This window comes from Macrotis lagotis, chromosome 2 (assembly GCF_037893015.1).
Source record: "Macrotis lagotis isolate mMagLag1 chromosome 2, bilby.v1.9.chrom.fasta, whole genome shotgun sequence".
NCBI lineage: Eukaryota > Metazoa > Chordata > Mammalia > Peramelemorphia > Peramelidae > Macrotis > Macrotis lagotis.
The window spans coordinates 331,568,150-331,595,135 of record NC_133659.1 but is presented as its reverse complement, the minus strand read 5'-3'; the positions used below and the strand labels follow the sequence as shown (position 1 = coordinate 331,595,135).

The window sequence follows — 26,986 nt, the reverse complement described above, 5'->3', positions numbered from 1 at the left end:
CCCGCAGAGGAGGGGGCCTGGCCGCCGGGGTGCACCCAACTTTGGAAAAGTTTCCGGGGGGCTCTGGCCCGCTGATTTCCCCCTTCTCCGGCCGCCGGGCTTTTTTCGCGCGCCCCCGCCCCAGCCACTGCGACTGATCTAAGCCTGGGGGAGAGGGGGCTCTGCCTCTCTGGCCGCGCCTTGGAGGGGGCCAGCCGGCGCGCCCCTTTCCCGGAGGGGGTCAGCGGCCCCGCGGCCCTCCCCGCGGCCCCCCGCTCTCTGCCCACCCACACCCCGGGGGACGGTGGATGCGCGCTCCGGCTCGGGATCCGCCCGGGTAGCGCCCCCAGGCCGCCCCGAGCGCCGGCGGCTCCGGGAGCGGGACGCGGCGGCCACAGCGGCCCCGGGCTCGCGGGGAGCCGGGCGGGGGGCGGCGGCGCCCCGGGGGCCATGCGGCTGAGTGGCGCCGGGGGCGGCGGCGGCACCAGCGGGAAGAGCCCGAGCGCCTGAGCCGGCGGCCAGCGGGCCGAGGGCGGCGGAGCGCCGGCGCGCACCCCGGGCCTGGCAGCGGGCGCCCGGGCGCCCCGAGCCCCGCGGGCATGCATTGCTGGGCGCTGGTCCTCTCGCTCTGCTACCTGCCTCTGGTCAGCACCCAGGTGAGTGCGGCGCCCCACCCCGTCCCGGCCCCCCCCCCCCCACTGAACTTCCCACCCCGGCGCCGGTGCCCTGGCCCGCAGGGCGAGGATGCCAGGCCACGCGAGGAGGCCGGCAAGGGCGGGGGCGGCAGGTGGGCATGTGCCGGCCGCCCGGGGCCCCAGAGCGGCCCCCAGGTCCCGAGCTGGACCCGGGATCGGGGCTGCTCCCCGCCTTTCTTCCCCTCCTCCCGTTGCCCCCAGCCTCCCCCCACCCCACCCCACAACAGGTCAGAAAAAAGGAGCAAGTCCTTCTCGCAGCTGGGGGAAGGGGCCCCAGAGGCTCTGTCCGCGCCGCACCCCCAAAGCCTTCCCGCAGGCCGGGTGGGGGGCGTTGGGGCTGCGGCTGCTCTCCGTTCTGGCCCCCCACCTGCCCCCCCCTGGGGGTGGGGGGGCGGGGGGCTGGGGAGGGGGCCGGTAGCCCAGGCAGAGGTGGCACCCGCAGCCTCGGAGTGCCGCCGGCCCGTGGGGCGCAGTCCAAGCCCCGCCCCGGGAAGGGAGGGGGTGGGGGTGCGGTGGGCGCCGCGCCGCGGGGGCCCGCGGACTCGTCTCCCCGCACCCCGAGGCTTGGCTGGGGAGGCCCCGAGAGGGCGAGGTGGCCGAGATGCGCCGGGCCGGGGCGGAGGCGGGAGGGCGTCGGAGGCCCCCCCCCGGCTCCTACCTGCGCCTCGGCCCCGCCCCGGCCGCCAGCCCCCCGGGTCAGGCCTCGCCCGCGGGGGGACACGCCGGCTGCCCGCCGGGGTTCAGCCGCAGAGAAAACAGATCAGGCCGGATGACTTTCCCCGCTCGGCGCGGCGCGAGGTGGCGGGTCTGTCGGGAATCCAGGTGGGAAAGGGGCGGGCGGAGTGGGTGGGGGGCCCCGCGCCGGCCCCCGCACCCGCCGCCGCCGCAGCCCCGCGCTCTCCTTTTGTTCTCCGGCTCCTCCCGAAGCCCCACCCTGGGGCAGCAGCTGGGGGCCCGGGCCCCCCCCCCCAGCCCGGGCCCGGCCCGCCCCGCCCCAAGGGCGCCCCCGACCCACTCACCCACGCATGCCGGGCGCGCACGCTCCTGGGCCTGGCAGCGCCCGCAGGCGGCCGGGCACGCACCTCCCGGGGCGGGGGCGGGGGCGGGGGCTGCGGGGGTCCGGGCAGCCCGGCCCCCCCCAACAGGTGGGTCCCGTCCGGGGCTACCTGGCTCCCGGGCGCCCGCAGCTTCTGCATCACCCCATCCCGTCCTGCCCGGCTTCCCAGGGGAGGGGAGGTTCCTCCTGCAGCTTCCTCCATCACCCTCCTCCTCCTCTCCCCGCCCCCCCCATCCGGGTCCGGGGAACCTCAGAACCTTGGCCTTGCCGTCTGGGGCCGCAGCTAGGCGCTGACTCTGGGGCCTCCTCTTCATCACTTGGCAAACGGGGAAGGCGAGGCATGATGGCGGAGGGCGGCGGTCGGCGAGCTGTCCGGCGGCCGCTGCGACCCGGCTGATTGCAGAAGTTGTTGTCATTATTGTCACTGCAGTCGGGCGGGAAAGAATCCTGGAGAAATGGCAGACAGCTCGGGGGGCGGGGGGACCGGAGAGGCCTGGCAGGCGCTTCCCCTCCGGAATATTAGCAGTGGCACCAGGGACAAGCCCCCCCACCTCCCTGAGCCTCAGTTTCCCTAGCTACAAAAGGAGGCCTTTGGGCTAGTTAGGCTCTGAAGCCGCCGGGGTGCTAATGGGAGGCTTCTCTTGCCTTAATCGGCCCTCTTTCTCCCAGTCTGCCGGTGGAAAAATGGGGGTTTTGAATGGAGGCCGGGGCTGCTTCCTCTAAGATGCCCAGACCTCTAGGAAAGGCCGCTGTTCTGTTCAGCAGCTCTGGGCCATAGCCTGGTTCTGCCCCTGAGAGCAGCATGACCTTGGGAAAACCATTGCCTCCTTGGCTTTGGGCTTGCCACTTCCCTAAAATAAGGGGGTGTCCCAGCTGATCTCCAAGTGCTGACATTCTAGTTTAGTTTGCTTCCCTAGAAGGAGCATGGGACTGGCAGAGACGAGCTAGAGCCTCTGGGAGCTGCTTCGTGGCGTGCCTGCCTTAGCCCCTGGTTCTGCTTTTTGTTTTTAAAATGAACTCAGTTCGGTCAGAGTAGGGAAGTCTGAGGGGCAGTTCCACAGTGGGATGGGGCTTTTCACAGTTCCTGGTCCCTTTCTCTGTTGGGAGCTGCTTAGCCCCCCTCCACCCCCATACTAACCCAAGGGCAAGATTAAACTCTCCTGCCCATCCCCCTTGGATGGCACCCTATTCAAGCCAGCACTATGCCAGCTCTCCAGATGAGGAAACTGAGACCCAGGGTCATGCCAGGACTAGCCAGTGGCCAGTCAGAGACTTGGTTTTTTGATTGTCTTTACAGTACCTCCAAGTATTATAAAAGGAGAGTCCCCTTTCTCTGGGGTCAGTCTGGGAGGAAGCAGGTAGGAGAAACAGCTCTCAGGGAGTGTTTTTGTATGTGTGGCCATCAGCTGATGCCAACACTTGAAAAGTTGTTTGTATTTTTCTGGGTTTTTTGCAAGGCAGTGGGGTGAAGTGACTTGCCCAAGGCCACACAGCTAGGTCATTATTAAGTGTCTGAAGTCAGATCTGAACTCAGGTCCTCCTGACTCCAGGGCTGGTGCTTTATCCACTGCCCCACCTAGCTGCCCCTGAGGCCAACTCTTGGAAACATGCCGGTAGCCCTCATGGGACTGCCTATTAGCACCCTTTTGAGTCACAGAAACTCAGATATGAAAGGGTCCTTAGGGGCCCTCTCATATCTCCACAGCAGGTCTCCTACCACATCCTTCAAGCAAAATCTTGAGGACCTCCAGGCAGGAGGATGTCCTCGGGGGTGGCTCTGCAGGGAAGTCGCCTGACCTGTCTCTCTGAAGCATCCCTCCAATCACTCTTGGCCTCCCCTGGGGCCTTGTAGAACAAAGTTAACCTCTTTCCCACTAACAATCCACCAAATCCTTGAAGTCAGCCTTCATGTTTCCTCTTCCCAACCCACCAACCCTGGTTCTTCCAACAGATTCTGATAAGGCACGGCCATCATCATCCCATTCCAGTTTAATCTGGAGATCTCCAAATTGGGTTCCTGAACTGACCATAATATCCCAGATACAATCTGGCAGCACCCAAGGGTGGGGATCCTGGATGGAGTAACTCCCTTCATGAAATCTAAAATCACTTTTTGTCTTGACTGTCACTTAGAGGAGTTTGGGGGAGATGTTTGGGGTATCTAGTTTTGGTGAGTTTTTCTTTACTGTGGGCCCTTAGATGGGGAGAGGCAAATGTCACTCCATCTCTGAGCATTCTCTGCTGTCTAGAATGGATCTCCCAACACTTTGGAGAGAAGAGAGCTACCCCCAGCATCCAGAGAAGGAGGAACACAGATAGACATCTTTTAAACAGGAGGTGGGAATAGAGGAAGTGAAGGAAGTTTAAAGGTCCCTTTGGAAAGATTGATATATAGAGCTTCCCAACAGGAAGAAGGCTTGTGGTAGCTCCTCTGGGTGAGGGAGCTGATTGTTCTGAGAAGCTGCCCAGCTTGGAGAATGGAGGGGCCTTGTGAAGTGTCCATGGTTGGGTGCAGCCTCACTCTACACTGAAGGAAGAAACATTTGTATCTTCTTTCTTTTTAAAAGATTTAAAAGATTTCTTTTAAAAGAAATCACTTTCCAAAGACTACATCCACTCCTCCCTTCACTATGGGACCTTCCCTGGTACTGGAATGCAAACAAACTGGCTAATAGTGTATACCCTACTCTGCAGCTGTAGTCCACTATCAACCGTAGCAGAGGGGAAGTATGTTTGGTTCCCAGGTTTTTTCCTCTCTTCTTCCAAGTAGAACCTGGTAGGAGATGGGAGATGGTCTCATAAGTTCTGATGGGGCAGCAGCTGCCCATCAGGAGATTGGAGCATAAGCATCTTGTAAAGGGCAAAGTGACAAGGCTTCAGATAGACAGTGGCAGGAAACAAGAGCTGGGAGCATGGTGAGGGTAGAAATGCCCAGGCCTACAAATCTTGGTTGTTGCCCCAGAGATGCCTCAGAATATCAGGAGGTATTCTGGATGCCACCTTGGAGAATGTTCTCTCCTTTCATAGATGAAGACAAGGCCCAGAGAAGCAAAGGTGTTTACTGTGCCCCCACCCCACCACACCCTCCCCAGAGGGAATAGGGACTGGGGTGAGTTCCAGTTGGGAGTTTTGTGATTTTACCCAGCTACTGTCTGAGAAGACTACACAGAATCTAAGGCCTTTGGGGCAGTGGTTGCATTCAACAGGCAATTCTTTTTGGTTTTGTTTTTGTGGGGCAATGGGGTTAAGTGACTTGGCCAAGATCACAGGGCTAGTAAGTATCAAGTGTCTGAGGCCACATTTGAATTCAGGTCCTCCTGACTCCAGGGTCCATGCTCTATTCACTGTGCCACCTAGCTGCCCCCTCAACAGGCATTTCTTAAGCACCATCTGTTTACATGCAAGCTTATTTTGATATCCTCTTGGGCCTAGAGCAGGTACCTAATAGATGTTTTTGCAAGGCCATGAGTGAGGAGATAAGAAAACAAATACTGTCACCCCCCCCCCACCTCCAAGAGCTTACAGGCTGATGGGGGTAATGCAATACATAGACATACAGTCAATACATAGACATACTTAAGGGAGAAGGAGAATATGTTGGGGCCAAGGAGCCCAGGGAAAGTGTCCTGATCATTTCAGGAGGGAGATGAGGGATTTCCCCTTTCCTTCCCAGTAGGCCGTGCCCTAGGTGACTTGACATAACAAGCACGGATGGTGGAGAGCCACAGACTGCCCCGCCCAGCTCAGGTGGTGGAGGGGTGGAGGTAGAGGCAGCCACAGTGTGTGTGGCTTTGGCTGCAGGACCCAGCAGGTGGGTGAGGGATCAGGCCTCTTTGATGGGGCGGCTTCCCTTCTGAGAGAGGTAATTAACCTGCCCTGATACAGGCGGCCTCTCTCCTTCAGCTTGGAGGGAGGAGATCGCTGTTTGGTTTGGCCCAAGTGGCTGGCTCGGCCTCAGGGACCTGCCTGTGTACCTGCCTGCCTGCCCGCCCCACCCCTGCCCCTCTCCTGGCCACTACCCCAGGCCTGGGATCTGGTAGAACCATGTGATAACATCAGGGATTGGCACTCTTTGCACCCAACCCCAAGTGACACCCCTCGTCCTTTCTAGAGAGGGAGGGTGCTCTTCAACCCAGCTGTGCTAACAGTGTTAGTCAAATCACCAGCTGCTCTCAAGAAACCTGGGCACCTGCCATCTTCCCCCCTCCCAAGGCAAGCTAGGCAGAGCAAGCTGGTCCCTGATCCTAAAAGCTCTGCCCTGGAGCGCTGGTTATATCGTGATGCCATGGGAAGAGGGCAGGAATTGGGATCAGTGTGCATGGGTTCACATCTCAATTCTGTCACTGGCAGTCGGTGCTCTTGGGGAAGTCTGTGCTTGTAAGAGACTGGATGAATGGGGGTCAAGGTGCTTATGTCTGTGATTGAATTTGAGACTCTATAACCTGAGTGGTCCTGGGCAAATCACTTTCTCTTCGATGGTTGCCATCCAAGCCAAATTTGTGATTGTTCGTCTCCCCACAGTCCAGAAGGAAACTGGTAGCTTGGGGTAGTGCCATTCTGGTGATTGAGTGTGGCCTCTTATTGGAGGCCATTAGCAGCGGAATGTGGGGTGGCACAGATCTAGGTAGGTCCACGAAGCAGCATCTGTTCTTGGCTCCTTACCATCCTTATCATCCTTGGGTGACCACTGAATCTCAGAGCTAGGTGGGCTCTGGGGGAGCATGAGGCCTCACCAGTTCCTGAACTGACATGCCTCTGCAACCTGGGTCCCATACACAGTCACTTAGCCTTCTGGCCATGGAACAGAATCCCCAAGGCCTGCTCTGCTGGAATACAGCTCTCAAGGTTAAGGAGTTTTCCCTTCCTAGGAGCTTAGTCCCATTTCCCCATAATTTCTACTCGTTGTTTCTTGCTCTGCCCTCCAGGGCCAAGCAGACATCCATAACAATCGTTCAAGACAACTCTTACATCCTTCCCTTCTTTGGACTAATGTTCTCCCACTTCCCTCAAATGATCTTTCTATGGTAGAATCATATGATTCTCTTCCTCATCCTGGAGGCCAGTGTGTCAACATCCTTCCTAAACAGTGGGCTGTAGAACTCAACCCAACCCTCCACATGTATTTTGGTCAGAATAGAGATCAGGAAGGCACTCAACACCCTTGTTCTGGACTCTCCTTCTTCCTCTTATTGGAACCTAAGATCCAAGGGGCTTCTTTGGCCACCATATCACCCTGCTGACCCATTGGCTGTCTTGGGATCTCCAACTGTGGTTATCCATCAACTAATATTTTTATTGGACTTTGTTAGACTCTGTTAGACCAATGAAATTGGGGTAAACTATGCAGAACATAGTTGAGAAGTGCTTCTTCCTTCTTATCTTCGTCCTCTTCTTCACCTCCTCATTCTTCTCCTTACTTTCTTCTTCTTCTTCTTCTTCTCCTTCTCCTCCTCCTTCTTCTTTTTCCTTTCTTCTTCTCTTTCTCCCCTCCTCTCCTCCTTTTCTCCTTCCTCCTCTTCCTCCTTTCTCCTCCTCCTCCTCCTCCTTCCTTCCTCCTCCTCTTCCTCCTTTCTCCTCCTCCTCCTTCTTCTTTCTTCTTCTTCCTCCCCATCTTCCTCTTCTTCCACCTCATTTGTTTTGAGGGGAACAGGCTCAAAGTATACTGACCGTTCCCTGACTGGCCCCACGGCTCAACATGGCTGCTTTGACGTTTCCCACTTGATCTAGTTTGTACTTCCTTATCCAAGCCCAGTGCGCCTCCCTCCGCCCAGCCACAGCGGGTGGCTTGGAGAGGACTTCTGAATGGCTTTAAACCTGCCTATAGCCCAGAACCCCTGAACTCAGGAGATCCACTAGGAGTGGGGCACGCAAGTGTTGGCCACCATTCCAAGAGGCATTTCAGAGAGAGAAGGGGATAAGGTAATACATTCCACAATCACATGGTTGGTACACTGAGTGGGGGGGGGAGAATTTTGAATTTGCACCCAAAAGTCTTGAATTCAAAAGCTGCTTCAGACCCTTACTAGCAAGTAACAGGGGCACAACCTTCTTGTGGTGCCAACCGCACATGCTTCCTAGGGTTGTTCTGAGGATCAATGAGGTGGTATATTTCAGGTGATCCAGAAGGGAGAGCTAGTAGGAGCAGTTTGGAGGTAGGAGTGATCGTCCTTGGTGGATTCCTGGATCCAGTGGTGGAGAAGGAAAGCTATGATGTCAGAGCTTAGAACACGGGATATCCTTAGAACAGAGAATGGCAGATCTGGAGGAACCTTAGAGCATAGGCTAGTAATATTGAAGAATATCCAAGTTGGAAAGGATTTCAAAGATCCGTTGGATCCAAATCTTTTGTCAGTCATCAAGTATTTATTAGGGACCTCTGGTGTATCAGGGCCTGGAATACGAAAATAGGCAAAAGCCAGGCTCCACTCTCAGGGAGCTCTCCTGGTCTAAGGGGGGGATAAGGTGTCTCTAGATGTATATGGAAGGGGGAAAAGGTGGTCTCAGAGGAGGGGGGGGCATAGTCGCAGCTGACAAGAAAGATGTACCTTGCCTAAAATCCTCTCATTGACGAAGTATGTGAATGGGGAGGCCCCTTGTCCTGTCCATGCTGTCTCAGGGTTAGGGGGCATACCTGGACCACCCAGGTCCTCCCCCTCTCATGTCCCTATGCTTTGCTCTGATGCTGCCAGGTAACAGTCTGGGAGTCAGACTGGAACTTGCCACTCCCAGCATCTCCTGCTCTTCTCTACTGCCCCTTCCCCCTCAGGCCTTAGAGCCCAGGCTGGGCTGAACCTTGGGCAACTAAGTTCCTGCCTCGGCAGACCCTGCAGTTCCCAGAGCTCTACCCTCTGCCCAGGCTCCCTTCCCTACCCCATCTCAGCCTGTGTTTGTAAAGCCAAGTCATGGGAAAACAACTCCTCCCCCCCTTGCGCCCCACCCTCCTTCCAGCCTTAACTAAACATGAACCAAAGCTTGAGTCAGTCAACATTTACTCTGTGTCTGCTCTGTTGGGAGGTCTGTCCTGAGCTGCTGGGGGTTGGAAGACAACGAAAAGCCCGGGCCTGACCACAGCCAGGTGTAGTAGTCTGGTCGTGTGACCTTGGGCAAGTCCCTTCCCCGGGCCTCAGTCTTTTCAGTAGCAAAATGAGATGAGGTTTTGTGTATTGTATTCAGCAAGCATCTATTAATCCACCACTGCGTGTCATGCTCTGCCTTCAGGGTGCTCCCATTCCATAGAGGAGCCCTAGATCCTCAATCTCATTCTTAACGGCTATGGGGCCCCTCTGACCATCAGTCTCCTTTTCCAGAATGCCCAGTCTACCTCCTTCCTCACAGGGTTATTAGAAGGACTGGATGGCAGATGCAAAGCTGGGTGAATGCTAGCTGTTACCATGAGGGAGGTGTCATGGGGTATGCCCCATGGTTGGAATCCTGCCCTCGATGCTTCCTATCCATGCAAGTTCGTGTAAAGTGTTTCACCTTCCTGGGCCTTGGTTTCCTTATCTGTAAAACAAGGGGGTTGGACAACATCTCCCCTAGGGACCTTTCAGAGCTTCATCTAGGCTCTTGAGACTCTGAGAACACGTTCAAGCTAAAAACAAGATAGTGAGGTATCTGAGTGATCCCTGGAGAGATAAGAGTCTGTGTGTCTCTGTGTGTGTGTGTGTGTGTGTGTGTGTGTGTGTGTGTGTGTAAGACAGAGACAAAGACAGAGAGACAGAGACAGAGAGACAGAGAGAGAACCTTTCCTATACCCCAGTGAGATGGAGATGGGCATCTTCAATTGAAAAGAACCTTCCAAACAGAGGAAATGTTTGCAGAGAAGGTTCCCTTCCCTAGACCCTTGCAATCAGCATCTAGTAAATCGAGGTGGGAGAGAAACCTGTGGGTCCCCATGGCCTGTGAGATCCTTCTTTTCCCAACAATATAATTAGGTGGCAATTGAAAGAGCAGTGTCTCCCATACAGGAGGAATCCAAGCTCATCCATCCCTCCTTTCTCTCTCTCCTTTGGAGACTGAGCTTGGGCCCTGAGCCCTTCTTTTGCCCTCACTTCCTCTCCTCTCCTCCCCCCCCCCCCACTGTGTGGAATGCTGGGGGCTGCCCCCAACCCACTGTGGCTTGTGAAACCCGAATCCCATGTGATATGGCCCAGGATGGCCAATGATGTCATATGGCCCCTGGATGCTTGTGATATTGTAGGATGGATGGCATCCCTGGAAGAAACTGGGCCACGGGTGGCAAATGGTTTGCCCCCTTATTCGGTTTCATGTGCTTGTGGGGAGAGGCCAGAGCAGTGCTCTGAAAATAGTCTTGGCTGGACATTGGGAGAAGGCAGGTTTCAGGCCTCGGGGGTACCTGGGAAAAGAGCTCCCCTCTCCTACAAGAGGCCTGTCTGCCTATATTTTCGATGATAAGCACTTATTAAATGATGGGGAGACAAAAGGGAAAAAAGCATGGGGGGTTTTGAGCTTCGGGGGGGAAATGAAGAGATTTGGGGAAAGAAGACCTGGCTTTAAAATCTTGTTCTGCTGGTTATTACCCAAATGACCTTGGCTAAGTCACTTTTCCCTGAGCCTTTGTTTTCTTATCTGGAAAATGAGACATTTGAGCTAAATGGTTCCTTCCAACTCTAAATGTATAATCCTAGAAAGAGCATAAGCCTTGTCCTCGAGGAACTGACCATCCAGTGATGGGGATGAAGCATGTCCACAGGCCAATTTCCTCACCTGCAAAATGGGCTAGACGACCCAAGGCCCCTTCCAGGCTTGACCAGTGATCTCTGGGCCTCCGCTTTCTAACCTGAGAGCTGAAGGTTGGAGGTAGCTCTCCTCTAGAGAGCCTTCCATGAATCCAAAGAATGTTACAGGGGCAGCTAGGTGGCCCAGTGAATAGAGCATCAATCAGCCCTGGAGTCAGGGGGACTTGAGTTCAAATCCAGCCTCAGACACTTAATAATCCCCTGGTGGTGTGACCTTGGGCAAGTCATTTAACCTCATTGCCTTGCAAAAAAAAAAAAAAACAAATGAAAGACAAAGAATGTAGCAAAGTAGAGTGAGGGAGGGCCAAAGGAGAGATCTGAGGGGTGGTTCCTAGGCAAATATGAGGATGGAGAAGATCGGAATTGGGCAGAGCGTCACAAAGGAGGCAGCCCCTGAGCTGGGCCTTGAAGGGAGAAAAGGTTTTCAGTAAGGGTAGGGGAAGAACAAGAGCATTCCAGGCCCAAGAGGGATAGATCCAGACAGCTCAGGGTACAGCTGGCAAGCCAGCCTGCCTCAGTGAACAGTGGCTGGTAGATAACAGTGTAGGTCAGACCTCCCATGCCAGGCTGAAGAGCTCCTGTTGTTTATCCTAGGGATAATCTGGATGCATCTAGAAAAAATAGGTGTCAAACTGACCTCCCGTCCATCTCCATTCCTTTAAAGGGATCTGGAAATGGCAGGGACCTTAGATGTCATCTAGCCCATGAGGAAAATGAGGAAAATTAAGGCTAAGGAAGTGATTTGGCCAAGGTCTCACAGCTAGTGAATGGCAGAGCCTGGACCTGAATGCAAGTCCTACCTCCGTCATGGCTTCCCTTTTGGGACCTGTTCAGGACCCCAGAGCTCAACCATTCCCCTGAATCTTCTGGCCTTGCCTTTGCTTTCCCTTATCCCCAATCCACCCTCTGACCCCAGCTGGCTCTTCCCAATCTCCCATTGCCCACACTGGGCCAACTGGCCAGGTATGACCCACTCCAGGGGAGGGTGGTTGCCCTCCCCCCACTTCAAAGCTTATGTCTTCCTGTTTGTGTCTTTGCCTGGCAGGGGGACCCCATTCCTGAGGAGATCTATGAGCTGCTCAGCCATCCCTCGCTCCGATCCATCAGTGACCTCCAGCACCTGCTGCGAATAGACTCCGTAGGTAAATCCAATCTGCCTGGGCATCCTGCCCCTTCCTCTCTCCTCCTTACCCCCTGCTGCAGACACAGTGTCCTAGCCCAGAGTAGCATGGCCCATGGCTCAGAATCCAAGGCATCACCATTTAGAATCCATGTGATCTTGAACTAGTCATTTCCTCTAAACCTCAGTTTCCTCATTTGTAAAATGAGGAAGTTTATCTTACTTCCAATATTTCTTCTAGTTCTAAACCCATGATCCTCACAGTTCAAATTCCTTCACAATGGGGATGGTTGCAGCCTGGCCCTAGCTTTCCCTGGGACCCATTCATAGAGCAGGTTCCTGACCTCACCTTCCCCGGGACCCATTCATAGATCAGGTACCAGATCCCACCTTCCCCGGGACCCATTCATAGAGCAGGTTCCTGACGCCACCTTCCCTGGGACCCATTCATAGCTGGACAGAGCAGGGCAGGACAGGCACCTGGGCATGGGGAGATAGGACAAAAGAAAAACCCACCTTGATTTAAGGACTGGACAGAGGATCCATAACAGAGAGGCAGAAGAAGAGCTGATCTGGGGGGTAGAGGATGGGCAAATGATGTGCCAAGAGAAGTAGGGTGGTTTGGGGGTGGGGAGGGTGGAAAGCTACAGTATTTACTATTCTTGTGACCCTGGGCAAGTCACTTCACACCCTGTCAAACTTCAGTTTAAATGTTAGCCAAAGTGATGTCTCTCTGCCCCAGGTGTGTTTGGAAGCTGGGGAGGGGAGCAGATGGCATCTCTAGGTAGGAGAGTTGCCCTCTCTGGGCTGGCCACTAGCCCAATCTCTGAGGTCTCTTGGGGACACCTGGCTAAGCCTGAGGGCAACCCTGCCCCAGCCAGAGCCCAGATCTCAGGCACGTGTTCCCTGGCACACTCGTGCCAGGGCCAACGGGCAGGGTCAGGAATGTATTTATAAACTCAGTCTTCAGGGTAAATTCCATTCTCCTCCCCCAGCTCTCCTTCTCTCTAGGGTTTTGTCTGTTTGTAGTTTTGTGATCCTTGCCGAGCCACTATCTATGGGGGACCAGCATTTCCTCCCTTTGTTCCCATTACCAGGCGGCCCACTGGCGTCCTCTCAAAGGCATCCTAACTCCCTTTCAAACTGGCCCGCTCTTGGTGGGGGGGGGGAGCAGGAGGGGGCAGCAGCTGTGCTCACCTATTGTTTGCCCCATACAGAGGAGACAGGGGCTCCCCACCCAACGGCGGTCTCCTCCAGCCCCTCCTCAGGCCCGGGCCCTTGCGACCCTGGCCACACAATGGGCAGCTTCCAAATTTAGCCGCCCTTCTGCTCTCAGGACCTCCTCCACCTCCCAGCTGCCTCCCGGCCTCCTCACCGTCCACCCACCCACAGGGAGCAGGGTGGTAGAATAGGGTGGCGGCTGGCGGGGCCCAGAAGGGCAGCACACCACTTCTTGGCCTAACCACCAATTCTCTCTCTAAGTGAATTCATCTCTCTATACTTCTCCCACTTTCCTCAAACCCCAGAGAAACCTCCCTGGTGTAGACCAGAGAGGAGGAAAACGAAAGGAGACAGGAAGGTGGGGACAGACAGACAGACACTGTCAGGGGACTCATTGGGAGGCCGGAAATGCATCCAGCAGGACTTTGGCTAAAACAGATTCCCCTGAGAGAGCAGGCTAACTGACTGGAGGTGGGGGCTAGAATCTTGGCCTCAGGGGACCTGTCTAGGTGGAATTCTGAGCAGGGCCATGCATGGCCAGAGAAGGTGCCAGAGGGAGTGCTACAAGGGTGGGAGTGGGTCAGGAAGCCCGGGGTTTAGAGACATGTAGCCCCCTCCTTTCCTGAGGTCCAGAGACACGGGGCCTGAGTCCTAAGACTGGCATTGGAACCCACCTCACCTAAAGAGGGAGTGGCATAGAAGGAGAAAAATGACCTGACCTGGCACAGTTTACCCACATCTCCTTGGGCGAGTCATTTCCCTTTCTCTAAGAACTGAATGGTTGAGCTGGTCTATGGTCCTTTGAAACCCCTCCCCCCTTGATGGCGATCATCTGGAAAATGGGGAGACGAAAAGTAGAGTTGTTATGAGGATCAAATGAAATCACAATCATAAAGGACTCACTATGTGACTGGAACTTAGCAGGTTCTAGAAGCAGTGGTCGCTATTAGTATTATTATTATTAATCAGCCAAAAACAATTTATTGAGCATTGAGCTGGGTGATGGGGCAACAAAGACCCTATCAAAACATTCACTGCCCTCTGTGAGCTTCTGTTCTACAGTGGGGATGGGGAGAAGCTACATGTTTATAGATCTCTGACCTTGGCCTCAGAGGATGTGTCTTTAATGCTTCAATCCTTCTCAACAGTTGACTTAGGGAAGCTCCCCATGTCCTTGTCTTTTTATTTTTTTGGCTAGGCAATGGGGTTAAGTGACTTGCCCAAGGTCATACAGCTAGGGGATTATTGAGTGTCTGAGGCTGGTCCTCCTGACTCCAGGGCTGGTGCTCCATCCACTACACCACCTAGCTGCCCCTGTGTCCTTGTCTTTAAAGTGAATAGGGTTGGTCTAGACATGTTCCTTAGAGGTCTTGGACCCTGTAAGGTACAGCTTGATGACACAGGAAAGGCTTCTTGGAAGAGGCCCTTGGGTCTTCAAAGGAAGCAGCAATTCCAAGAATTCTTTGGGATTCCAAGAATGAAAGATTCTCCATATGATGACCAGTCAAAGGCTTGGAAGGTGGTGGTAGAATTCTGGTCTAAAGCCCACTTTACCTTCCACCTCTAACCACCATCCAAACCAGCTTGGTAGACTTGGGCTGGAGCCTGTCTGAGTTGAGGGGAGGGCTGGAGACCCAACTTGGGAACCCATTCTGAGAGTAGATTCTACCCTCTACTCCCAGTCTTAGAAAGGCAGGATTCTTGGAGGCCAGAGACGCAGGGCTGGGCAAGGTGTTTCAATCCGAGCTTCAGGTTCTCCATCTGTAAAATGAGGTCAATGAGAAGCAGTCATTCCTTTGGAAAGGACCCCCAAGTCTCTGTAGCAGATGCAGCCTGTTAGTCTTGTGAACTTTCTAGTTCTCAGCAGAACGTAATGATCCGTAGAGTTGACCTACTCAACCGACGTGCTCTTCATTCATACTAGAATCTTCCATCTATGGGGGGGAACAAAAGCACCGACCCCCAATACCAAAGTCCAGTCCAGGCCGCCCTGGGAAGGCCCTCTGCTGGGAGAAATCTTCCCAAAGCAGCCCATGCCCGGCTCTAAGGAAGGGCCAAAAGCAAGACCGCCCTTCCCTCTCTCCCCACCCCACGCCCAACTTCAGCCCCCCTGGGGATTCTGGGAATTTCTCCATTCAGCACTTCCTATGGGAAAGCAGGGATAGATGAGGGCACTGGAAACAAGGGAATACTCAGGGTCCTCGCACCCGCCTGGCCTGGGGGACCGGAGGTTTCACTTACAGTAGCAGAGGGGAAGGGCTATTTTTAACTCCATTTCTATGGGTTCTGGCCAAAAATGTGACTCTCTGACTGAGGGTGGGGTTGGCAGCCCCAGGGGAAGAAGAGTTGACTCTACCAACCCTGGAACTGGCGCCTCCACCCTTCTCAGTTTTTTTTTTTTGCAAGTCTCCCTCTCTCTCTCCCCCAAATCCCATTTAGGGATAGGGAGTTACCTGGGATAGAAGAGGCTCCTAGGATCCTAGCTCCAGAGGTCTCTCACTTGATGGATGAGGAAGATGAAGCCAGAGGGGGGAAGTGACTCGTTCAGAGTCTCACAGGCAGCAACCCCACGCCACCTGGCTCAGGTTGGAGCATTTTCTGCTCTCCCACAATGCACTAGTTGTACCTGATGGTACCAACCGTGGGAAAGTTAATGGCCAGGGAGAGAGGATGCAGGTTCTTTGATCTCCAGATTCCGGTCCCTGAACCCAACAGCCCCGTCGCCCAGTCCTGATCTTGAGAAACAAGAGTATCTGAAGAAGTCTTTCTCTTGCAGAGGAGGATGTGGCCGAACTGGACCTGAATCTGACCCAGGCGCATTTCCCAAGTGAACCGGTCATCCTGTCTCGGGAAAGGAGGAGTGTGGGTAAGAAGGGAAGGGTAGCCTGGGACCTGGAGGATCTAGGGAGACCCCAATGGTTTGCTCCCTTCCTGCCTGCCCTGATGAAGAAGCTTGTTAGACACAAAAGAATTCCTCCTTTTGGAAGGTCTAAGGACCCAGATTCGAATCTAGACCCCGCTGCTTCCTAGGTGTTGATCTTGGTCAGATCACAGTATTTCTGTATAATGCAGGGACTGGACTGAATGATCCCAAAGGTCCCTTCCAACTCTAAGTCAATACTGTTGGGATTTCCTGGGGAAGGAGGATGGCATTTGGTGACGCCACCAGCCTTTCTGTTCAGAACCCCCATTTGGACTCAGAAGACTGGCACAGGAATTCCTAATCTGTGTTTCCCTGGACAAGTCGCTTAACTTGTCTGGGTCTCAGCTTCTTCATCTACGAAGTGTGGGGGTTGAGCCCCAGGGTCCTTTTCGGGTCCAAGATGCTGACTCCGTCTAATAGCCACGCGCTCCTCTTTCCTAGCAGCTGTGACCGTGGCAGAGCCAGCCATGATTGCAGAGTGCAAGACCCGGACGGAGGTATTTGAGATCTCCCGGCGCCTCATCGACCGGACCAATGCCAACTTCCTGGTGTGGCCGCCCTGTGTGGAGGTGCAGAGATGTTCTGGCTGCTGTAACAACCGCAATGTCCAGTGTCGCCCCACCCAGGTGCAACTGAGGCACGTACAGGTGTGTGTCTCCGGCTGCGTCCTGCCCAGCTGGGCTCCAAGAATGGCATGTTCTTCTTTCTCGTGGTGCACAGAGCCCTTCACAGAAAAACTTGAAGAAGTTGAGGGCTGTATGGCCTACAAATTTAGGGCTTTCCTTGGTTTCCATAGTCCTATCTTTAAATTGGGAGACTTGGACTATAGGATCCTGAAGGTTCTCTCTATCCTCAAATCCTGATCATTAGGAATGCTGTGGGGCTCTAGGGGCAACTGGATGGTCCAATGGATAGAGTACTAAACTTAGAATCAGGAAGACCCAAGTTCAAATCTGGCTTTTAGGCACTTATCAGCTGTGTGACTTTGGGCAAGTCACTTCACCTCTGAATGACTCAGTTCCCCCATCTGTAAAATAAAGATAGTAATGACACCTAGCTCCCAGGTTTGTTGTGAGGATCCAATGAGATAATCATATCATAATCTGATAATCAGTGCTCGCTATTATCATTATCATTATTATTACTATTACTATTACTATTCTAAGAAGGGAATGTTGTAAGCTATAACATGCTGCATAATATAAATTATCCATCCACCCATTCAGTAAGGATCTATTAAGGGTCTTCGAGGTGCAATATCCTGCCCCAGGGAGTACCTGGACTGAGATCGGAAGGAGACTGGAGAGTCTAGGCTCCTTCCCCTTCTTCCTCCGCTATCTCTTTGTTGGCTCCTACCACCTCTAGACTTCCCAGGGCTGTTTCACTTTCCTTATTAAGAGGGAACTCAGTGGGTGATAATGACCCTTTGAGCAGCTCCCAGGCCCCCCCAAACCCTTTTCCCAATACCCTTCTGCCCATTCCACTCCCTCACCCAACTTGAGGTCCTCACCAGCTGGAGTGTTCCCTAGGACAACCATTTACTTCTCCCTGATGGATTCCCCCTCCAGCCATCTGGAAACACACACTTGACAGCTGACCAAACCCTTGACAAGTGGGCTCCCCCACACTTCCTCCCAGACAGCCACCTGCCCCATCCCTCACATCCCTGCCCCGCCCCCAGTCAACCCCTGTGAGCTTGGCTGGCACTTTAGGGATCACAGGAGTGAGGATAGCTCACCATCTGCGTTTTTAGTCCTTCAGCAATGGAAATGCCTTTCCCGCTTCCTTAGGGGGCCTTTGCACTGGTGGGCTGTCTTGTTTGGTGGAAAAAAATGAAGAGAAGGGTGGAGCTTGGACTCCAATAAAGGAGGAAAGGGAGATATTGGGAGATATCAAGTCCTCGCTGCTCCGTTCTTATTTCCACCAATCTCCTCCAGGTCAGGAAGATAGAAATTGTGCGGAAGAAGCCGACCTTCAAGAAGGTGACAGTGACCTTGGAGGACCACCTAGCCTGCAAGTGTGAAACGATAGCAGGCCCTCGGTCTTTACCCTCAAGCTCTGGAGGCACCCAGGGAAACAGAGGTACTGGACTCTTTTCCTGAGGAGCTCATGAGGGCAGCCAGAGGTGCCCAGGGATACCAGAAGCTGGGGTGGGGGGTGAATATCAGAGTCCTGGATCCTTGGAGGCAGATGTCCAAATTCATCATCATGATGATCAAATTCAGTGACAACATTGTCATCATCCTGACAATAAACATTTCTTTTTTTTTTTGAAATTCACTTATTTATTTAGTATATTCTTTTTCCCTGGTTACATATAAAAATAATTTTTAACATTCATTTTAAAACTTAGAGGATACAAACATTTCTATATCACTTTGAGGATTGCTGAGCTTTACAAATATTATTTCATAATCCATGACTTTGTGGCTGGTCCTCTGCAGATTTTTGTAAAATTTGACTTCTTATCTTACAACTCGCAGTTATCACTCTCATCCCACTTAACGTAGAAGAGAGCAGAGGCCACATTTTATTCATAACAACCTTTGTCAACTCAACAATGATGATAGATTCAAATTTCAGGGGAAGAGATGTTTGTGTTCTTATTCTGATTATTGGACCTTATTAAACATACAATTTCCAATTTGAGAAATTAAAAAAAAAATAAATACTATTTCATTTGATCCTCACAACCCTGAAAAGTAAACTGAGGCAGACAGAAGTGAAGTGATTTGCCCAGGGCCACATAGCTTGTAAATGTATGAGGCTGAATTTGAACTCAGGTCTTCCTTATTCCAGGCCCAGAACTTTATCCAGTTGCCTTAATGCCCTCTACTCCCTTTGTCTGACGCTGCCATCAGTCATTCCTAAGGTCCCACAACGGGCTGCTATTTGTCGAACTGGAATTGTTTGCCATTTATTAAGCTACATCTCTGTAAAGAGAAGTGATGGGGTGAGAAGGACAGAGAACTGGGACTTTGAATCATTGTGTCTTTGGGCTCAGTTTTCTCATGTGTAAAATGAGGAAATGAGGTGATCTCCAAGATCCCTCCCAGATTTGACATTCTGTTATCCCATCCATCTGCTCAAATAGGAATTAACTGTGACTTTAGGCAAATATCTTGGCCTCTCTGAGAACTGGTCTCAGGGGGATTATAGCACTCCCTATTGCTGGCTAGGGGGATGCTAGGTGATGCAATGGACCTGCCGTTGGGCAAATCACTTCACTCCACTTGACTCAGTTTCCTCATCTGTAAAAATAGTCTGTAGTAGGAAAGGGCAAAGCACTCTAATCATTTTGCCAAGACAACCTCAGATGGAGTCACAGAGACACAACTGAAAAATGACTACAGATTAGTGGTTAGGATCTGCTCGGGCTTTGTAAGAGTGACCATCTCATGAAAAGGAAAGATGAGGGGGCTAGGTGGTGCAGTGGATAGAGCACTGGCCTTGGAGTCAGGAGTACCTGAGTTCAAGTCCAGCCTCAGACACTTAATAATTGCTTAGCTGTGTGGCCTTGGGCAAGCCACTTAACCCCATTGCCTGTCAAAAACTAAAAAAAAAATAAAAAAATAAAAAATTTTTTAAAAGAATGTAAGCTCCTTGAAGGCAGGGACTGTTTGTTTTTTCATATATGCAGCCCTATCTTCTAGGACAATATTAGGCACCCAAAGGTTTGCATATTCCCATTGAGTTGAATTAAATGAAGTAAGTCCCTCCATCAGGGACCCACTGGGAAATCTGATTCTACAAAGACACCACACTGTCTATGTGTGTGTGTGTGTTTGTAATATTCTTGAGAGTTCTTAGAATAAATTTGATAACTTTTATTTTTAGATCACCTTCATTTCCTAGATTATTCTTTTTTTCCCTTTCAGATAGTATCCTTGATACCAAAGAATAAAAAAAAGAAAACAAAAGCCATTTACCACCATTAGTTTGGTCATTCTACAAACAAAGGGCATCTCCTTTGTTTCCAATTCTTTGCTACCACCAAAGGGAGTGTTATAAAAATGTTGATGTATACAGAGCTTTTCTTTTGTCACTGGCCTCTATGGGTTATAAACCTAGCACTGTGGACTATCTTTGGATCAGAGAGCATGGATATTGTAGACGCTTTCTTCAAGTATGGTCAAATTGATTTCCCAGAGTGGTTTCAGCCTTTCCATAGCCCCTCCAACACCCCTTGGTTCCCATTTTTATCCTCTTGTGTTGGGTTCATATGGTGTTTTGATTTGCATTTGTCTTATTATTAGTGATTTTAAATATTCTTTCATGTAATTGTTAATAGTTTGCAGTTCTTTTGAGAATTGTTTGTTCACATTCCTTGACCATTTATCTATTGGGGAATAGCTTTCATACTGGTTCTTGTATATATGACCCTTATCAGAAATACTGGCCATTAGCTTTGTCTAGTCTACCCTTCCCACATTATAGAAAATTGAGGCTCCATAAAGGGAAAGAGACTGGCCCAAGGTCACACAGGGACTTAATGGAACAATTGAGATTGGAGCCTCTGGCTTCAAACCCGTCACTCCTTCCACTATGCTCTCTACTTTAGCCCATTTTCCAAGGAAAAGTCATTGGATTGATGGAATGATTTCTTTCCAGTCACCTGCTTTCCTTCTTAGTCTAGTTATATTAATTTTATTCATGCAAAAGCTTTTCAAATTCCCAAATCAAATGTATCCATTTTACCTTTTGTAATCACATCGATTCCATGTTTATATTTTTAGCAATTATATTCAACCACAGCTGTGAAAGGGACTTAATCTGACCTTTAAAATTCAGGTCATGTTCCCTCTTTGAGATTGCTATGGAATAAGACCTAAGATGTTGGTTTAACCCTAATTTATGCCATACTGCTGTCCAATTTTCCCAGAAATTCTTATCACATGGGAAATCCTTTCCCAGGTGATTTATGTTTTGGGGTTGAGCTCAATTACTTCTGGTTCTTGCTCATAGTCTAGTCTGTGTAGAGACACAGTACAGTTACTTCTTCACTCCCTTTGACACAAGTAAAATAACAGGTTTTTTTTTCTCTGTCCTTTTGAACAGGTGGGTCCACCCCAAACAAGGTGACAGTGCGGAGGGTTCGAATCCGACGACCACCCAAAGGGAAGCACCGAAAGTTCAAGCACACCCATGACAAGACAGCCCTGAAGGAGAGCCTCGGAGCATAGGGGCACCCGCCAGGGAGCATGATGGGCAGGTAAAGGATGGGGGGCAGGTAATGGTAAAGGATGGGGAACAGGAAGGCATGAGTCAGAAAACCCCCTGTCTCTAGGTGTCCCTGAGCACTGGAACCCATTGACCTTTCCTTGGAAAATGGGCTAAAGTAGAGAGCATAGTGGAAGGAGTGATGGGTTTGAAACCAGAGGCTCCAATCTCAACTGTTCCACTAAATCCCTGTGTGACCTTGGACCAGTCTCTTTCCCTCTATGGAGCCTCCGTTTTCTATAATGTGAGAAGGGTAGACTAGACAATACTAATGGTCAAATGGTCAAAGGACTTCTCCCCCTACAGTCCTCTGTATATTTGTAGATGCAGCCCTATTCCCCCCAGGCCTAGCCCCCGCCCCATCATTTCTCCCACAACAGTCACCAAAAGTATAATTTAATTATGCAAGACCATAAGCCTTGTTTTACAAGGCACCCCCTCATTCCTCACCCCCACTCTTCCTTTACAAATTCAGCACTCTTCAAGAGTGCCAGCCCCACCAAGACACCCTAGGGTGCTTTACCCTCAGGACAATCCTGTCCCTACTTCTTCTAGAATTTATGTCTTAGAGGACCCCCCTTCTGACTGATTGATCTCCTGAACCTTCCCTGAATCCCCACTGACCCTGAGCTCTGTCCCACAAAGCCAAGGTGACTCTTGGGATCATAAATTACAGACTTATAGAGCTAATAATGCAAGAAATGATTTCAAAGGGAAATGGGCTATCCCCTTTCCCAATGTATAGATGGTGAATCTGAGTCCCAAGAGAAGGAAAAGACTTAACCAAGGTCCCATAGGAAGCATAAGAGAAAAAAGTTTTTGTATTACTTCAAAGTTGGCAAAATGTTTTCCATACAGTAGAAGGATTTCCGGTTCTGGAATCAGAGGACTTGGCATTTTGGGGGTGGGGGGCTTCCTTCCCAGAGCCCTTTGGTATAACTGGAACTGGGCTAGGCTGGGGTCTCTGACCACTACATTCCTCTCTGTTTGGTTTCCAGGTTTATTTAATGTATTTCTCGTATCGCCCCCATGGGGTTCTTGGAATGAGAATATTGTTCTTCTTGTCTGTCCGTCTCGGTGGCCAACGCGGATGGCCAATGGTGCTTCCCCTGCCTCACGGCCTTGCAGTGGATCTCCTTTCCCTCCCCATTCAATGGCACCCCTGGCTCACATCCTCTGTGCTCAGCAGCTCCTGGGTCTCCCAAAGGCCTTGAACCACTGCTACCACCCTTCCCAAAGGCAATGAAGGTCCTGGCGGAGAGGAAAGGAAGAAATGGAGACCTCCTTCTGCTAGAGAGGCCTCTTCTCCCATCACCCCTTTCCTCCTGGAGACTCCACCTGGGTGATAGATGAGACACCTATAGTAGGGGCCTGACTCCAGGCACTGGCCTATCAAGCCAAGAGGATGCATTGGCCTGGCCACGTGGCCACCCAGAGCCTAAAGCCATCCCATGGTCCTGGACTGGTGGGGCTGCAGGCAAGAACCTTCCCATGCCCTCCACCCTGGTGCCAATACCCAAGGAGCAAGGAAGTCGACGAGGCAGCCCCTCTCCCTGCATCCTGTCCATCCCCTGCCCGGTTAATTCACTTTTTCTGCACATAATTTTGAAACTGTGGTTTCTTCTGAAGCGGGTTTTGCCATGGAGAGCAGCCTGTGGCCTGTCGTGCTGACTGGAGGCTCAGCTCCTGCTTCTCAGAGCACTGTCTCAGGTGGGCTGGAGACTGTCCTGTTGAGGGAAGTGGGCCCCAGTCTGGTTAATTCCTTATCTTGCCTCTCTCCCCCCCCTTCCCTTTTCCCTCTTTCCCTCCTCTACCTTCATTCTCCTACATCATCCTCAGTCCCCATGCTCCCACAGCCCCAGCCTGTCACCTATTAGATGAAGTAGGAGAGGGGTGGCAGCCACCTCCAGCCCTGACTCAGGTAAGCCCTGGGGGCAGGAGTGAGGGCCCTCTAAGGAAAGGGAGCAGAAATGATGTGGTGGGAAGCCCATCTGGTCTTCCCATTAGCAACCCCACCCCTAACTTCATCCCAACCCTGTAACCTTATACGAGTCCTTTGCCCTCTCTATGGTCTCCGTTTCCCCATCTGTAAAATGAGGGGGTTAAACGTGATGCCTTCTTAGGTCCTGTCCAACTTTAACAAAAATTCATCCCTGAGAATCTTGGGCCTCTGTTTGGGCCTCCTTTGGGGAACCCCAAAGAAGGTCTTCTTGGGAGAGAGGAAGGCCCACAGAGACCTCATTGGCAGTTCCCAGAGGCTGCTGAGTCCTGAAGGAAGGCCATCCTCTGACTTCTTCCAAGGCCAGCTTCCCAAGGTTGTGGGGGGGCAAGGACTTGGGGAGGGGGAGGGCGGAAAGGACAGGCTTGCCCTCCCATCTTTCCCCATTTCTGCAGCTCTTTCTCCTACTCAGAAACCTGCTTCCTTCGGTTTGTAAAGTCGGTGATTATATTTTTTTTGGCTTTTCTTTTATTTTTTAAATGTAAAATTAATTTATATTCTGTATTTAAAGTTGTAAAAAAAACAAAAACCAAACCATATGAAACAAAAGCAAATGAATCCACTAGTTCTGTCTCTGTCACTTTTGTTCCCCCTCCCCCCATCAGAGAGTTATCGATAGACTGTTGACTGCCTTCCCCAAGGACTCCTTTGCTCTAGGTCTCTGTGGCCCCAGAGGGGTGTAGCCACTCTATTTATCTTTCCATTCTAGTCCCCAAAGTAGAGACCTGAATTTGAACTCAGGAGAGCTCTGGGTTCTACTCTGCTGATTCGTAATAAGCTAGGAAGTCACTTGGTTTCTCTGGGCCTCAGTTTCCCCATCTGTAAAATAAGGGTATTATACTAGCTTATCTCAAAAGTCCTTCCTAGTTATAAATATTATACAAGGTTGTAGGATGGATAGATAAAGCCCTGGACCTGGAGTCTGGAAGATATGAGTTCAAATCCAGCCTTAGACATGTGATAGCCATGAGACCCTGGACAAGTCATTCCACCACTCTGAACCTCAATTCTTGCCTCAAATGGGGATACTCATCCTCCCCACAAGTGGGAATCACTTGAAATGGGAGCAGACAGGATCCCCAGTTCCGGGGGGCACCACTGGGAAGGCATTTGTCTTCCATTACAGGGGAACTTGACACCTCCCATATTTCTATTTTTAATATTTCTCAATTACATTTTAATCTGGTTCCGCTTATTCTGGAGTTTTCGCCACATGTTCGCAGCCTCTGCTCTAAACAATGTGGGAGTCCCATCTCTCTGCCCAAGTCCAGAAGTCATCCAACCTCTACTTGAATACTTCCAGGTCAAGGAGCTCATTACTTCAAAGGAGCTCATTCTTCTTTTGGGCAGCTCTGGCTGTCAGAACATTCTGCCTTTCATGGGACTAAAGAGGCACCTTGTGATGGATACGTTTTTACTAAGGGCTGTCTTTGGGTCAGACACTGCTAAACATTGGTGGGGCAAAGAGAGGAAACGCAGTCTAATGGGGAAGATGGTGTGCAAGTAGTTAGGTCCATGCAAGATAGAGTCAGAATAAATCAGATACAAATATATCCTAACCAAATCCTAAATCCGGGAAGGTTTCTTGTGAGAGGTGGGATTTTCAATAGGATATGAGGGAAGCCAAGGAGAGAGATATGGAGCACAGCCAATGCAAAGATCTGGCATCTGGAAATGGAGTATGTCACCCAGCCTTTCATGGAATCCTCTAGATTTCTATTCCAGAAATTTCTTTTTGGAACCTCATTCAAGAGCTAGAAGGAAGAACCTTAGGTACTCCTCAAAAGTGTAGTGGAGGGTGGCTAGGTGGCACAGTGGATAGAGCACCGGCCCTGGAGTCAGGAGGACCTGAGTTCAAATCCAGCCTCAGACACTTAATGATGACCTAGATATGTGGCCTTGGGCAACCCGCTTAACCCCATGGCCTTGCAAAAACCTAAAAAAAAGTGTAGCGGAAAGAATGGGGGATTTGAAATCTGAATCTTAGCCCTGATGCTTGTGACTTACATTTCCTTTGTCTCCCCAGTGCTTAGTAAGGAATCAATGCATCATGTTGAATTAAATTAATATTGGGTAATTCATGGGGCAGCTAGGTGATAAAGGGGATAGAGTGCCAGGCCTGGAATCAGGAAGCGTCATCTTCTTGAGTTCAAATCTGGCCTCATATACTTACTGTTTGTGTTACCCTGGGCAAGTCACATCACCTCTTCACTTCAGTTACTTCATCTGTAAAAATGAGCTGAAGAAGGAAACGGCAAGCCATTGCAAGTATCTCTGCCAAGAAAACTCTAAATGGGATTGAGAAGAGGCAGAAATGACTGAACAACACTTTGCTCCCCTCGTAGAGTCCAAATTGCCTCATCCATAAAATAGCTACAAAACAGTAATCGAAAATATTTCTAATGTCTTTTCAGCTCTAATTACTATGGAGGGGACAGATGAGGATGTCATTACTTTGAGTAATCAGAATTACTTCCTACACACACACACGCACGCACACACACATACACACACAGATGCACACATGCACGCACGCACATACACACCCAAGTAGGGCCAGAGGCTGGCTTGGTTTCCTCTAAAATGAGGGGATTTTGCCATATGACCACTTAGTTCTAAATCCATGAGCCCTAGATCCTATGGGACATCAGATAAGTCAGAAATTATTTGGGCCTCAGTTTCCCCAACTCTGCAATATATATGAAGTGTAGACTGACTTCTGCAATATAGTTTAGACAATGGTCAGCAGGAACCGGATTTCCAGGGTTATATTTAGCTAGATAAGATCTGGGATCTGGCCTACCCCAACTCTGGGGGAAACTTTCATTTCCACCTTTGTGGAGAGTAGGAAGAGGGCCTAAGCTATACTGAGCTTGGGGCCCAGATTCTGGCTCAGAAATCCAGAGCAGAAGACAATGGTTTCTCCATCTCTCTGATCCTGAAATTTCTATTCATCCAGGCTGAGGTCCCATGTCACTGTTGATTTATCCCACCCCCACTTCAGATATCACTACTACCCTCATTCTTGACCCCATGACTAAGGTCCAAATTTCAGGGAGAGATTGCCTCCCCCCACCCCAGGTAGGCCAAGATGGGGATGAGTGAGTAAGAAGAGTAATGAGACCAAGGATATTCTGGATAGCAAAAAAGTGGAGAGAATTTGTATGGTCAATGAGGGATTCAACGTATTTTGAAATTTATTGATATATTTTGATCTTGTGGCACCTTTACTTTCAAATATATTGCCGGCATCCCCTCCAATGGAGTCATTCTTTGTAACAAAGAATTAAAAAAAATGAGAGGTGGAGGAAGTAGTTCGTGAACATTAAGCAATGCATCACTTAAGTCTGATAGTATATATGACATTTCACCCAATAGTTCTCTATCTCTCAAATGTTCTCTTCTCTTAGAAGAGAAAGTCAATTCTGATTCAATTCAAAATGCTTCCCATGTAGGAAGAATCCTACTAAGTGCTAGAAACAAGCAAAAACAATGATAGTCTTGAATGCAAACTGACTCTGGAAAAGCTCCCAGGGCTAGGAGAGGGAAGAATATAAAGTGTTAGTTCTCAAGCTCAAAGAGGGAGGAATGAATCAAGGCAGAATGGAAGGAAAAAAAAGAAGAAATCCAGACAAAATACTGCAGAAAACATTGGGGGAAATCATTGGAAAAGGAAGAGAACACCTTCCCCAGATGGGAGGATAAGGAAACAGAACCTTTAGAAACCATGGAGTACAAGTCCCTCCTTTCACAAAGGAAAATGGTGTGCTCAGGGAGGCAAGGAAGGTTTTGCGCAGAAAGTATTATCTAATTGGACCTTGAAGGAAGAAACAGACTTCCAGAAAGGTAGCAAAAATGAAAGCATCCCTGCTCTCAGAGGAATTATATGCTACTAGAAGATGCAACTTGTACAGTCAGTCAGCATACATTAAGCACCTACTGTGTGCTAAGTGGATGGAAAACTGGTTGCAAAACAAGGAAAAATGGTTTCAGATCTAGCTTCTGATGTATCT

The 26,986-nt window shown here is 50.8% G+C and overlaps 1 protein-coding gene across 2 annotated transcripts; it reads left to right on the top strand.

Annotated features, from left to right (window-relative positions):
* The first annotated feature begins 558 nt into the window (after positions 1 to 558).
* On the top strand, positions 559 to 25,732 carry PDGFB (platelet derived growth factor subunit B). Of its 2 annotated transcripts, none has more exons than XM_074226963.1 (7): positions 559 to 635; positions 11,536 to 11,632; positions 15,608 to 15,697; positions 16,199 to 16,401; positions 17,692 to 17,836; positions 20,813 to 20,966; positions 21,973 to 25,732. In XM_074226963.1, the coding sequence occupies exons 1-6, from the start codon at positions 579 to 581 to the stop codon at positions 20,935 to 20,937; spliced, it is 717 nt and encodes a 238-aa protein (XP_074083064.1). In that variant the 5' UTR covers positions 559 to 578; the 3' UTR covers positions 20,938 to 20,966; positions 21,973 to 25,732. The 2 variants fall into 2 exon arrangements, with proteins under 2 accessions (XP_074083064.1, XP_074083063.1); XM_074226962.1 differs by having other exon boundaries at positions 16,196 to 16,401.
* Positions 25,733 to 26,986: the final 1,254 nt, after the last annotated feature.

What these genes read in the sequence shown, in the direction of transcription:
- PDGFB (XM_074226962.1), top strand. Translation starts at nt 579, where the DNA reads ATGCATTGCTGGGCGCTGGTCCTCTCGCTCTGCTACCTGCCTCTGGTC. An exon ending in TGCCTCTGGTCAGCACCCAG is followed by an intron (nt 636 to 11,535) that starts GTGAGTGCGGCG and finishes TTTGCCTGGCAG; the next exon opens with GGGGACCCCATTCCTGAGGA. An exon ending in TGCAACTGAGGCACGTACAG is followed by an intron (nt 16,402 to 17,691) that starts GTGTGTGTCTCC and finishes AATCTCCTCCAG; the next exon opens with GTCAGGAAGATAGAAATTGT.